The sequence below is a fragment of the Haplochromis burtoni genome, unplaced genomic scaffold (genome assembly GCF_018398535.1).
Source record: "Haplochromis burtoni strain Fernald_Lab_line unplaced genomic scaffold, NCSU_Asbu1 Contig_44, whole genome shotgun sequence".
Lineage (NCBI taxonomy): Eukaryota > Metazoa > Chordata > Actinopteri > Cichliformes > Cichlidae > Haplochromis > Haplochromis burtoni.
This window is the reverse complement of record NW_024582405.1, coordinates 2,463,508-2,477,424: the sequence shown is the minus strand read 5'-3', so window position 1 is coordinate 2,477,424 and position 13,917 is coordinate 2,463,508. Positions and strand designations below refer to the sequence as shown.

Genomic DNA, 13,917 nt, shown 5'->3' with positions numbered 1-13,917 from the left:
GTATTATATTTATTTCATTCTGGCTGCTTATTGTCATTTTGTTTTGTTTTTTTCAATTATTTTCACACCAGTAAATTTATACAACTTTTTCTCAGCATTTTGTACTCAATGCTCAGAGGAAAGCTTTATATTGAAAATACTGACATGAAATGCCTGTTTTTTGTTTCATGCTGAAAATAATTGCCATGCTATTTATGCTTGAATCATATTTTTAGCTCATTTAATTCAAGGCTCACTTTTTTTAAAAAAATTGTAGCTTTCAGCCATAGCTCACTATCATGGCCCAATTCAAGTATACAGAGCTATCTGCGGTAGCAACACCTTGTAAATAAGCTGTCACTATTTGTCATTAGAGGTTTGATTCAAATAGAATTCCAAAATTATATCTCTTTATTTATTAAGGTATATAAATTTCTACTTATTTAATGCTATTTTTTCCAAATAGTTTTTATAAATAAAATATATCTTATGTTATCTTGTCTAAAATAAAATATAACAACAGAGATATCTTAATAATGTATAATGAAATCCAAATTATTAGAAATTAAAGTAAGAATAATATGTTATTTATATTTATTTTATGACTTTATGATATAATAATGTGTAAAAAAAAACCTCAAGATGAAGCAGAATTATATGTTTAAAACTACAATTTATTTCATATTTGAACCAGTTTTTTAACGTTTTTATTTTGAAAAGTCGAACAGGAGGCTCTTGCGTTCGCCGCGTCGAGCTTAACGTCAGCGCGTCGGTAGCAGGAGGGAGCGGCTCTGGTCGAGCGACGTTCACTGCGAACAGGAGAGAGAGTGAGCGGCGGAGAGCGCAGCGGAGCGGACGGGTGGATGACTGTGAGTACTGCTTCTTTTCTCCCGTTTCGCGCTTTTACCTCTTTTTCCTCGTTTCCCCCTCCTTTTTCCTCCCTCTTTCATGTAGATATGAGCTAGCCTGGGTCGAACCGGGAAATGTCCCGGCTAGCAGGGACGGGCGACAGGCCGGTCGGGAGCCGCGCTGGGCTGGGTTTGCGGAAGCAAGCGACCGGCGGACAGACAGACGGATGGACGTAAAGGCAGACAGACGGACGGCGGCTGTCCTGATGAGAATACAGTTTATATCAGACACGGGCTGACTGCTTCACGGCGTCACGGCGGCTGTCTGTCCGTCTGTGAGTCTGTTTCCGGTCTGTAGAGCCCGAAGTCCGCTTCTTCTCGCGTTTTGTCTCCGCTCTTCTGAGGCAGCGGGGCCTGCTTGCAGAGCTTCCCGGGTAGGGAGCATTGTGAGGCGGCCACAGAGCTGCGGAAGCCCCGTTGCTCTCCCGGAAGCAAAAAAAAAAGGAAAAAACGAGTGGAAGTGATTGATGAGAGGATGCAGAGTTTGGGAGCTTGAGGGAACCTGCAATCAAAGCCAGTTTGGTTGCACAGACACTGCTTGGTTTTATTCCTCTCCTGTTGTACTGCCTGTCAGCAACACACACACACACTGAGTATTGACAGGCCCCACCTAGTTCTGCTTGACTCAGGGATCTGTGCGTATTGTGAGTCCATCTTTCTGCTCTGACAACTTCACTTTAGTAGATTAACATTATTCAGTGATTGCTGGAAAAAGCAGAAGTGCCCACTGAGTGAGCAAAATACTGAAATATAAGAATAAAATGCAGGTTTCAGGTTGGGTTGAACTGTGTGTATCTGTGCAGTGACGCTCTGGTAACTAAAGATTAATGTATTTATAGCCTATAAATTAAGGCCAGCAGTCTATGTTGATAGCAGCAGATCCTCTTTTTGTTCACATGTAAACAAAACAAGCAGGAAGCACTGACGTGAAGTATGAAGTTTCAGGTTAAAGTCTTCCTTTCAGTCAGCGTTTATGTGGTACAATCACAATACAACATAAAAGCCTCAGTGACGCCTCATTTTACAGTTATATAATAATTTGCTGTGTAGTTTGATTGTTGTTGTTCATGCATTAAGTCTGAACTGGAGTTAAACTTAAACAGACCCACAGTGAGGGTTCATTTATAAGGAAATACACTCATAGTGTGCAGAAAGGGCAGTATTTCTGTTTTGAATTGTTACAAATTTGGACTATAAGGAGATATGAAAGCTTTCTTCTTCTGTGTATTGTTGGGACATGACTGTGTGTTGCTTTCTCCACAGACTGTGTATAAAAGATGGTGAAGGCACCATCGTTTGTGTTTTGTGGTTGTTTTGGAGATATTATTGGAGTCCAGTTCACAGACTCCAATTAGCTGAAGCCACCTGCCTCTCCATCTTTCTATAGCGAAAACAGTGTCTGTTCGATATTAGGGAAACTGCAGCTTTTTTGGTACTTCAGGTTAATTTTCCATGTCCCGAGGTTCCTGTTTGGCACTTCCTCTGGGTTTGATGCCTGTGGGTGTGCCAAACCAGGTTTAGGCAGCCTGAGCTGTAAAGACAAATATTTCATGAGCAGCAGTGTTGGTAAGAGCAAATCAGCTGATATTCTTTAAGAAGTTTAAGAGAAGAGTGTGTCTATTTTAATTTGCTCACTTTGCTCTGACCCAAAAGTGGATAAGTGGAAGTATATGGATGGATTATGAGAGCTTTTTAAATTAAAGTACTTTCTGAACCTTAGTTCTGATTTATTGGAAGACGTGATGATCTTTTTCTTCCTGCTGTTGCTGTGTGTCTGTGCGTGTTTCTGTAACGTCTCATTATATTTCGTCATAGCACAGCATCGTGAAGCATGAGGGGGAAAGTCCCGATGCAGGTGCTCTCCCGCAGAGGCAGGTTTGTGACAGGGGGACTTGTAAATGTCCAGAGATAGGGCTTCAGGTGTGATCGAAGGGTTTTAGATGTTTTGGCTCATCCAGCTTTCCCCTTGATGGCCTCACCTCTGCTGCTCCAGTGAGTTACTTCTCGCGAAGCGTTGAACCCGTCTGGACTTGCTGCAGAGCGTTGTAGTGAGGCAAGCCTGTTCAGACCCTCAGGCGATGAAATCCATTACTGCTGATGCCTTCACTGACAATAGGGTAGATAAAACCTGAGATTTGAACTCCTCCCAGTCTCCACCTGATCACTTGTGTGCATTTAGCGCATTTATACAGCTGTTGTGACTGGAGATGGAGACATTTAACATTTTTAGGGTTTTTTAGGGGGTTTTCTGTGACCCATACACCACACTAGTTTTTATTTAAAATATGAACAAAAGCCCTGAACAATAAAATCCACTGGGAGTCGTTCTCTTCTTGTTTCTTGTCCCCAAAATAGAATAGATAAACTCTGAAAATAGGATTTGGGCAAAAGTTTCAAGCAAGAGTACTCACTGAGTGTGATTAGTCACAACAGGAGTCTTGCAGTGACTTAAATATATAACTACATGAAGACATTAATAGTCCTATTATTTGAGATAACGGATTTACCTAAAAATTGTAAACACTTGTTGCCTCGAAAATATTAAGCAACTTTAATTTAAGCTGAATGTTTGATGGTAACTTGTTTATCATAAGTGTTTATTCTCAGATTGGTTACCAAAATAAAAGCTTTAAATTTAAGAAGCATTTTGTCTTGAGTTAGTCTTGTCTTAGGTCAGTTAAGAGTATTTGTGACACAGTATTTACGTTTTTGTTGTACACTGCACAGTTACAGAAACCAAACTTTCATGCATGCGATTCTTCTTTTATATCCCTGCAGCCTCTAAAATTAAAGTAACAGCTTCTGGAGACCTGATCTAACATGGTTTCCAGGTTGCAAGACTTTTATCCTTCTTTTAAGTCACCTTTGTTCTGATTGGCTGCCCCTCGTAAAGAGAATGTATGAACCACAGACAGGATATGAGATGGGTGTAGCCAGTGTTACATCACCAGCTGATCAGTGAAGTCTCGTAATGAAACCTCAAACTCGGTAATGAAAAAACAGAAGCCTGTTTGTGGTGAGGAGCCGCCCCCTGGTGGTCAATACATTTCTGGTTTTAACAGCAGGCAGGTTGAGCTCTGGAGCCTGAGATGATCAGATTAGGGATATCTGCACTCTATGACATCACAGAGATCCGATAATAGTGGAATCTGTCTGAATCAGAGTGTTTAGAGTGCAAGCTTTAGGCTCATGGGGCTTATTTGTACATATGCTGACCTTATTAGAAACTTGGCCATGCTTAATATGAACATCCACCATCGGAGCAGGAGATATGTGGCAGGGTATAAGGGTCGACTTTAAATATTAGATTACACCTGGTGTTACTCACTTATAGAGTCTTTTCTGGCTGTCAGTTAGTAGCTGTATTTGTGTTGTTTACAGGCTGTGATGGTAAAATTTGAAATGGTTTTAGGGTCTGTAAACACATCGTGTCAGCGGGGGTCCTCATGAACAATCTTAAACGTGTGTGTATTTGGGTGTGTGTGTGTTTGTGCATCGTGTTGCTTCTTGTTGCCGTGACAGTGAAGGTTTGCACACACATGGCGAGGAATGATTGGTATGCATCCACACACTGAGACATGAACGCATAGCAACAGTAACCAGGAAGGATTCCATAGCAGTGACATCACCACCAGCTGTGAGATCATGTGACTCCGCAGTTTTCAGTAACTTACCACATGCATGCTGGGTAATCATTATCTCCCAGTGAGGGGCAGGAAGTCTTCATTTGTGTGTTTGTAATTGATGGTGTTACATCTCCAGGTGCATCATAGGAGGAGGTGGGGCTTACTGTAATCCTGCTGTGTGATTGGTAGCTGTGACTGGATGTCCAATAGCGACCTGTTAACGGTCTCCTCCTCTGTGTTTGTGTCTCTCACCCAGCAGACAGACAGTCAGGATGCGTGAATACAAACTGGTTGTTTTAGGATCAGGAGGCGTCGGCAAGTCAGCTCTGGTAAGTAAAAAAAAAAATCCACGTTAATCAGCTGTTTGCATTAAAGTGAGAGTCTGATGTTATTCTATTTAATGTCAGTGAGTGCCAAAAAAAATGTAATCAACACTGAAATTATCCTGCTGATGAGCTCAGAGCCACATGGCAACACCTTGCACTTTATTTTAACTCAAATATTCAATGTCGATTAATCCGCTGCTGAAAATAGTCCCCACCAAAAACTAATAAAGAAATAGAAAAACTGAAAATAAATACTTGTAATATGTATATAAAACCCCCCACTGAAATAGTGACAAATATTTATATAAAATATATAAAAGAAAAGAAGAAAAATAGAAGAAAAATAAATAAATTATTATTTTTTAAATATTTAAAATAAATAAAAATTGATAAAGACTGAATAGGAAGATAGAAAATATATTTATGAATACTGAATAAGATAAAGATTAAAGATAAAAAATACAATATAAATAGACAAATAAATAATATAATTAATTATATAAAGATATAATAAAGCTTTTATAAAGATAATTATATTCAAAATGTGTGTATGAAAGACTAGAAAAACAATTTTCAGTCATTATGTTTTACAAAACTTTATAAGAAGAGTCAAAAATTAATAAGAGGTGATGTAACGTTGCGGGAAATTGCGTTTCCTGTTCTTGCACTAGTGTTTGTATTATTCATATACTGATTTTTGTGCATTCACGTTTGTACATTGAGGTAAAACTGTGTTTGCAGCTTTGGGACTTGCATGGCTGGAGTGCTCCAGTGCAGATTCCTGTGTAAATGGCTGCACAGTGATGTCACTGTGCTTCGTTTTTGCGCCGGCCATCACTGACACACTAACACGGCGGTGTCAGTCACACTACAATGAAGTGCTTTACTCCCCATGATATAATGGAGACGTGTCACAGTGTCACATTAATTCCGCTCTAATGACTCCCAATGGGGAGCTGAACAGAGCTCCATTAACACTGCTGTCCTACTTCTCTTTGTCCCGCTACTCATGTCCGTCCGTCTGTCCATCTCCAGACTGTCCAGTTTGTTCAGGGAATCTTTGTGGAGAAATACGACCCCACGATAGAGGACTCCTACAGGAAGGTAGGACCTCTTCATCCTCACACATTTTTAGAAGCATCTATAGTTTAATTAGTTTTAGTTATAATCCACAGTTATGATTCATTTCTTTTGTTTCTGCAGCAAGTCGAGGTCGATGGACAGCAGTGTATGCTGGAGATCCTGGACACAGCAGGAACAGTAAGACCTGGCTCTGTCTACATACTTTTGACCATGAGATGTGCCTGACTGAGTCCTGACCACCTGTCTGTCTGTCTGTCTGTCTGTCTTTAGGAGCAGTTCACAGCAATGAGAGACCTGTACATGAAGAATGGCCAGGGCTTTGCTCTGGTTTACTCCATCACGGCTCAGTCCACCTTCAACGACCTTCAAGACCTCCGAGAGCAGATCCTCAGAGTGAAGGACACGGAAGATGTAAGAAACCACAGCACCCTATACTTTGCCTAAACTCACCCTAACATGCAGTTTTAAGTCATGGTTTCAGTTAAGTTAAGCACTGAAGCTCCTCTTAACGTGTTCTGGAGCCTTCTTTGTCAGATGAAGGAGTCTGTAGCATAGTTAAGGAGCTCCTGAGTAATTTGTCCGGTTGTAGTTAGTCAGTTGCTGATGTTTGTATTTAAAACTCTTGTTTCTTGGCTCAGAGGAAGTTGCCTAGAAAACCAGTGGAGAAAGGGAGAAGTTTCTGGTGGCAGCCAAAAATAGTTTACAATGATATAAAAATGTAATTTGAGATAAAGCAGTTAAATCTGAGTTTAAGAGGAAGTGGACTCTATCACCTCCACATAATCCTGCTGTCAGGCTTATGCTAAGATAGCTAACTGACTGCTGATGGGTGTATGTGTAATTTATTCTCATGAAACAGAGGTCACTTGTTTTAACACGCCACCATCAGCCAGCCTGTGTGGAGGCCTTTAGCATTGCTCCCCCTGCCAGACATGAGTTACATTACATAGGTTCCAAAAAGTTTTATTTTTAATCAGCATCTAGTGGAGAAAGAAGAAAATAAAAAAAACTGCAAATTTGCAATTTAAATGTAAAAGAATAAAAAAGCAAATTTGTAATTAAAAAAAATAGAAAATGCTTCTAAACAAGCTTTTAAACAAATAAAATAAAACAAGCAAATTAATTTATAATATCTACATTTAAAATGAGAATAAAACAAAAAAAAAGAATTAAAAAAGAAAGTATTAATAAAAAGAAAACATTGTTTTGTACAACATTTTTTAAAAACCCAATATTTTTAATATGTTTCAAGCTAGAAATGTATTTATATTAACATGAATTTAAGATTCTGCATTGATTTAGTCAATAAAATGACTGAATAAAATTTCAAACATGTTTTTATTATGAAACAGATGATTTACAAAATGGATAAATATAAATAAAAAAATTAAGGAAACATACATTCTGACTTCACGTCAAACGTTACAGATTTTTAAAACCAGATGAAACACTGATGTCCTCTTTTCTGGTTTTCACATGATTTTTCTCCCGTTAAAATAATCCAGTGATCATCTTTGAATGTGCTGCAAACAGCTGTCTGAATGTGAGTGTTTGGCGCGCCACTTTAGGTTCCCATGATCCTGGTTGGAAATAAATGCGATCTGGAGGTGGAGCGTGTGGTGGCCAAAGAGTCAGGCATCGGTCTCGCTCGCCAGTGGAACTCCTGCGCCTTCCTTGAGACCTCGGCCAAGAGCAAGATTAACGTCAACGAGGTGACAAAACACACCCACAGCAAAGTTTACACAGTTACTCAGAGCTGTATTTAAACCTAAATATCTTTGGGCTTCTGAGTTTTGAGCACCATTGATTCGGCAAAATGATGTACACATCATCTGGAGTTTGTAAAAAACTGAAATAAAGCTTACAGCGTGCAACACGAGAGAATCACTGTGATGTGTGCGGTCCTGGCTCAAAAACGCTGGAAGCTGTAATAATACAAACATCAGACTATTCCTCCAGAGTTTTTGTCATAGACAAAGAAAAAATGGATTTCATCGTTAGTTTCAGACATTTTGAAGCCTTAGCATTTGTGTTTCAGCTGCTGCTCTGTTGGTTTTGGGGATATGAGCATTTTAGGACTATTATAGTCTAAATATGCATTTAGACTCTTTCAAACCATCCTCTCTGTCCAAAATTTGTACATTTGAAAGAGGAGTAAAAGAGGCCATTTATGTCCACTGTGAGCGACCATCTTTGAACAGAGGCGGTGGTTTACAACACCAACTGTCTGGCATCTATAATCCAGTTTTGAGATCCCTCCCAGACGCCTTAACGCCCACTCACATCCTGGGCCATCTGACCTCAGGAAATCACATGATAGGGTGGGGCTAGGTTTCACAATGAGCTCACCCAAAACCTTGGCTGATTGTGACCTACACCCATTTTCACACCTTGGCTCGTGTGATTAGGTAGAGGATCATTAGGGGGTCCATTCTCCCTCTTGGTGGGTTACTCCCACAGAGCTTAAATCTGGGAGTCTCCACCATTTGACCCTAGAACTGAAGAAGCTTCTCGGATGAGAAGCTTCTCAGAGGTGAAACGTCTTCAAGCCACTTAAAGAAGTCCACACACTTTTCTTTCCAAGCTCCTTAGATTACGATGACCTGGATGACTGAGAACCTTCACAGACACATTTTTAAGTAGTTTTTGGCATTTTATTAGTAGTTTGGGGAATGTTTGGCAGTTTTTGGCAGTGTAGGTTTCATTTCTTCGTGTTCGTTTGCAGATCTTCTACGACCTTGTCCGACAGATCAACAGGAAGAGTCCCGTTCCAGGGAAAACCCGCAAAAAGCCCACTTGTCAGCTTCTCTAATGGCAGGTAGCTTCTATTGTCCCTCTGCGCGCCACACACAAACACACACACACACACACACACACACACACACACACACACACATTGAGTATATCACACACGTTGTTGTTCACACACACTCTGGTTCTCTGTGTCCAGATTCCTGCTCACCTGATAACCAACCAACCAATCACAGGACATCTTCCAGCTGGCCACGCCCCTTTAACACAACCATGTCATCATCAGCATCAGCCACTCTGTTACCATGACGATCTCTTCTCCCATCCTTCATCACACTATGTAAAGGAGACTGTTGCCTTGGAAACATTAAAACAGAACATCAAAGGACTGCTACGGTGGTGGCGATGATGATGATGATTCTGCTGTTGCGGGAATGCAGGGGCTTGATTTAAACTACGGTTCCCATCATGCTCTCTGCTAGGCTGTCTTTGCAGTGGGGAGTGGCTTCTTGCTTTTTTTTTCTTTTCTTTTTAAAAAAATTTAAACTTTTTTTTTCCGTTTCTTTCGCCTTATTGTTTTCCGGCAGCCCTGAGCCAATCACACGCAGTGTGACCGTCAGCTGTGTCGGCATCGCCGCGGTGATGACGATGACGCCGACACGGCTGACCGTGTGTGTGTGTGGCTTTGGTGAAACCTGTGGATTCATACAGCGGTTATTATTACAGTGATTATTATTATGATTCTTTGTGAAAACAATTAAGTCATTTTATGTTTTTGATTTTTGGGGCGGGAGGGGTGGGGGTGGGGGTGAGGCAGGGTTGGGGGTTGTAGCAGCAGGTCAAGAGGTTAGCTTACTGTGCTGATAGCAGTGCCGTAATTAAAATTAGCCTAAAGTTAACAAACTGGGCGGAATCAGGAAGAATATAGATATAACGGGAAGATGTTAGGTGGCTTGTTGCCATAGCAGCATGGCGAGCTGACTCCTGATCTGCTGCTCAGGGCGGACATGTTGCCTTTTTGACAGCAGACTCACACTGGTCCAGTACCTTAACTCTGTGTGTGTGTGTTTGTGTGTGTGTTTGTGAGTGTATGTGAGCTACGTAACAACAGTGAAGCAGGCCACTTTCTGTAATGATCGTTTTTTGACCTGCGCGGTTGAAACACTGAATTATTGGTCCTTTAGTCACTTTAACTGATAAGATATTAAAGGGGGCCTGTCATGCTCTTTTTCAGCTCTATATTATTTCCACTAGAGCAGTTTTACCTGATTTAAAAGTAAATTAATGCCCTTACTGTCCTTTCCCGGCCCTTTTTGGAGCTTCTGGGCTAATCTGCTTAAAATGAGCCATTTTAACCCGTCGCTTTAAGGACATCCCCATCCCTGAAAGCCCGCCTTCTTCTTATCGGTCCACTGATGGGAGCCTGCAGAGGGGCAGCACCAAAAACAAACTGAAGCCTGAGCTTTGTGTGTACAGGTACAACTTTCACACGTTTTCATCCCATTATTTAAAACTATGGCCATGTTTAAAATAAATATCTGGCATTAAAGTTTAGAAAGGAGTACCAGGAACATATTAGGAAAAAAATGTGTTTGTATTGTCAGAATAAAGTTGCAGAATGATGTAGGTATTTCAACAATAAAGTCAAGAGTTTGAGAATAAAACTGAAATAAGATTTTAATTTAAAAAAAGTCAAGATTTTGGAAATAAGGTCAAAATTATGAGGAACAAAGTAAAGCTTATGAGAGTCAAGATTTCAAGAATAAACAAAAAACTAACACAGCATAATCGGTCCCCTTTAAGCTTCTGATGGATGGATTCCCAAATACAATCAGGATAAGGCGGAGTTTCTTGTATTCTTGGTACGTCGTGCTAACACTTTAGCATGCACCGTGCTGAGTAATACTTAAATGTTAAATTGTTAGCATCGATAGATGGAGGTGTTTTCTTATCAGTTGAAGAACAAACTTAAAGTCTCAGTGTTTCAGTTTAATAGTAGCATGGCTGCAGTCCAGCCGGAGGGGGTTAAACCCACAGAAATCCTTTGAATATGTGTTTGTGGGCGTGGTCAGCTCACGGGAAGCGCTTGCTGGACCCGTGACCTCTGTGAGTGCTGCTGTGCACAGTGTTGTACTATCAGCAGGGTACTGCTGTCAGTATTCTGGGTCTCCTCCAGTGTCTTCAGTCATGTAGCATGTTGATGTTTCTGCCAGTACCGGGTCTGACCTCCAGGAGGTGCTGCTGCAACAGTTTGCATGACATGAGCAGAAGCTTCCGGGCCAGAGGGCCGTTTGTGGCTGCGGCAGGCCGATCGCCAACTGTTTCTTGCAAGCACGTTATGATGATTCCAGCTTTATTCTTGTAATATCAACAGAGGAGGGGCTCATTACTGCCTCTGTTGGTCGTAAAGCAGAAAACACCTACTGCTGTTATTTCTGAAAGCTGCAGGTATAATAGGTGTTTCTGTGTACGCCACAAGGGGCAGCGCACAGCACCTTTTATAGCCAAAAACAAACACGGATTATAAAAAATACACCCCATCGTACTCTTGATAATGTTTATAAGCCACTTTCATGACAGTTTAAAACAATATGAGGCCATTTTTAAGTATATTTTATCACTTCTCCTACACAGTATCCATAACTGGTGTATTAGCAGTTAATGACTGATGATTAATGATGATTAGCAAGCATATTTAGTTACATATAATGGTGTGATTATGTTTATTTTAACTGTTTATTCACATATACATTGTGCATTGCAGTGTATTCTCAGTGTTGGAAAGTATTTCTTCATGTATCAATAGAGACGCTTCATATTATGTATTCATTTATGTGATTATAGCTGATTATGGTTATGAGTAATTCATTAAGAGGGGAAATGAGGTGATAAATGCTTGAAATGTCCTTTAATCTGTTTAGAACTGCTTCAAAGTGAGTTTGTTAAGGGTTCTGGCTTTAAAGTGGGAGTTTCATCCTCAGAAACAACTTTTAGTCATTTCGCTGGCCAGCCGTGGCTGCACTCTGACCTTTCGGGCCTTCGCCAAGAGGCTGTGGTGCCATTTGTCATTTCCTGTGACTTCTGAAGGCGTCAGTGTGGTTTAAGAAGAAGAAGAAGAAACAAGTCTGATGTTTTGGAAAAAGTTCTTTAGATCTCTTAATCGTGTGCGAATCAACAGAAGCAGCTGTGTGAAAACACAAGAAAGGGAGCTAGGCCTTATTTTCACACATCTGCAACGATGCTGCAGACTGAAAAGTAGCTGCAATTGTTGCTTTGAAGACGCGAAGCCAGGACTGAGTGTTTGGACAGAAACAGACGTGTGTTAAAGTCTTTACACACTTCATTTAAAGCGCACTGAGGTCTTGACAGCTACAGTAAATAGGTGCAGATGGTAACACTTCACTTTAAGTGCCCGTATTTGGCATTTAAGAGCAGCATGTAAACATTTAATAGAAGTGGTATTGCTGTACGGCAGCTGTAAGCAGATATGAACATGTAAATGTGACTAAAAGAAAAATCTGACTACATTTCATGTGTTTAAGCATTAAAGTTCACTCTTACAGCTGCATTACAGTGTGTCACAGACCATGTGAGGCACATTTACATACTTCACTCTGCTTTCCAGTCCTCAATCTGATGTGAGGTCAAAGTGCCCATGGCAGCCACAGCCGAATGCAAACTGGAATGAGCAGTTCACAATACGAAGAAATTATTTTTATTTTTTTTTCTCAGTACTGATATAATTCTGCTTCTTTTTCTCTGTATGGCATGATGACCAGTGAAATGTAAAAGAAACCAGTTCAACCAGTGATGTATCAGCTTTGAAAAAATAAAGGAAAAAAAAACCACCCAGTAAGCTGCTGGGAGATTAAACACTGGTGCTGAATTGGTCTGAACTGGTTTCTTCCCAGTATGGAAACCCACAGTGGCAGCGGGAGGCAGGGGGAGGGGAGGGGGCAGTGAAGCCAAATGTAAAGTTAAAAACTAAAAAGCCTTAAATGAATAAAAGTGGTGCAATTTTGTAACAGCAACCTGTGATGTGGAGTCATTCTGAATTTCAGCCACTCGTAGAAATCAAACGGCGCAAATCACTCGAGCTCTAGTTACCATCTTCAAAGATCTGTGTCGACGATTGAGCTGCAAAACCAAGAAATGGTCACTGGGACTTCTTCAGCATCACAGACAAGGCTGTGTCCTATCTCTGCTCCTCTTCTTTGTCGCCCTGAAGCTGTTTAGAAAGGCCTCAGCGACCTGGACTTTGGACTACACCTCGCTTTGCACAAACAGGATGAGATGAAGCTGCCAGGTATGACAACCAAGGAGCCACTAAGATGGACATTAAATACTCAGAGAGCACTTCCTACTACTGGACATATTCAACCAGTCACACACACTCACACTCTGATGGATGCACCAGGGGAAACTCTTGAGTTCAGCATCAGGAACCATCCGCCAATCTTCCAACTGGTCTACCACCTGAGCCGCATTGTGTGCGGATGTGGAGGCAGATGTTGGGGATCTGCATCAAGAGCATATATGTCATGGCCTGAAGTTGGGGAGAGTGCATCAGTGTGAAACATGGGAAACATGGGTATTGGAAGGTGGCAGCTGTGGGAACTAGAAGCTTAGTGTCATAGAATTCATAAGATCTAATACTTCTATCACATCTATCACATCACCACCAAAGTGGTGAACAAGTGGTTTGTGTAAACCCCACATTACCGTCACCCACAGAAGACCGACTGATCCGTAACATCTTCAGCGTGGAGAACCATCAGATCTGGTGGTACTGAGATCAGAATCTCTGTTTGAAGATTAATGAATGAAATAATATATGCTTTAATAGATTATGACCTGAATCATTAGTGATGTCAATGCTGTCAACTGTTCCTGCATTATGAAGCCTAAACATTACCATCTTGTTCACTTTTGGAGCCTGAAGTGAACATAAATCATTGTAAAACATAATTCTCTGCAAAGCTGTTGTTAAAAAGAAAAATGTTAATAGAGGCAGCATGTTTTTTTTTAACCAGGCTGTAGGGTGGATGGTTTTAAATGGGAGCCTCTGGTGGACGTTGGAGGAACTGCCGGTTTTGTCTCTTCAGCACTTGCTTCAGCTGGATTTAACGTGTCCGTTTCTGTTTCTATATAAAATATCAGATGTCTATGCTGCATTTCGACTTTTCCAGTAGGAGAAAACTAAACACCATGGTATGATTTTTCACAGGTGAGTACCTCCTGTGG

General features: G+C 40.8%; 1 protein-coding gene across 3 annotated transcripts; it reads left to right on the top strand.

Annotated features, from left to right (window-relative positions):
- Window positions 1-708: 708 nt before the first annotated feature.
- On the top strand, window positions 709-12,508 carry LOC102305047 (ras-related protein Rap-1b). Of its 3 annotated transcripts, none has more exons than XM_014333240.2 (8): window positions 709-848; window positions 4,773-4,842; window positions 5,875-5,943; window positions 6,043-6,099; window positions 6,193-6,333; window positions 7,491-7,634; window positions 8,648-8,736; window positions 8,873-12,508. In XM_014333240.2, the coding sequence occupies exons 2-7, from the start codon at window positions 4,786-4,788 to the stop codon at window positions 8,732-8,734; spliced, it is 555 nt and encodes a 184-aa protein (XP_014188726.1). In that variant the 5' UTR covers window positions 709-848; window positions 4,773-4,785; the 3' UTR covers window positions 8,735-8,736; window positions 8,873-12,508. The 3 variants fall into 3 exon arrangements, with proteins under 3 accessions (XP_014188726.1, XP_005921143.1, XP_005921142.1); XM_005921081.3 differs by having other exon boundaries at window positions 8,648-8,740; XM_005921080.3 differs by having other exon boundaries at window positions 753-848; window positions 4,770-4,842; window positions 8,648-8,740.
- The last annotated feature ends 1,409 nt before the right edge of the window (window positions 12,509-13,917 follow it).

Excerpts from the sequence above, each read along its gene's own strand:
- LOC102305047 (XM_014333240.2), top strand. The coding sequence starts at position 4,786 with ATGCGTGAATACAAACTGGTTGTTTTAGGATCAGGAGGCGTCGGCAAG. Across the intron at positions 5,944-6,042 it reads TAGAGGACTCCTACAGGAAG|CAAGTCGAGGTCGATGGACA; the intron begins GTAGGACCTCTT and ends TTGTTTCTGCAG. Across the intron at positions 6,100-6,192 it reads TCCTGGACACAGCAGGAACA|GAGCAGTTCACAGCAATGAG; the intron begins GTAAGACCTGGC and ends GTCTGTCTTTAG.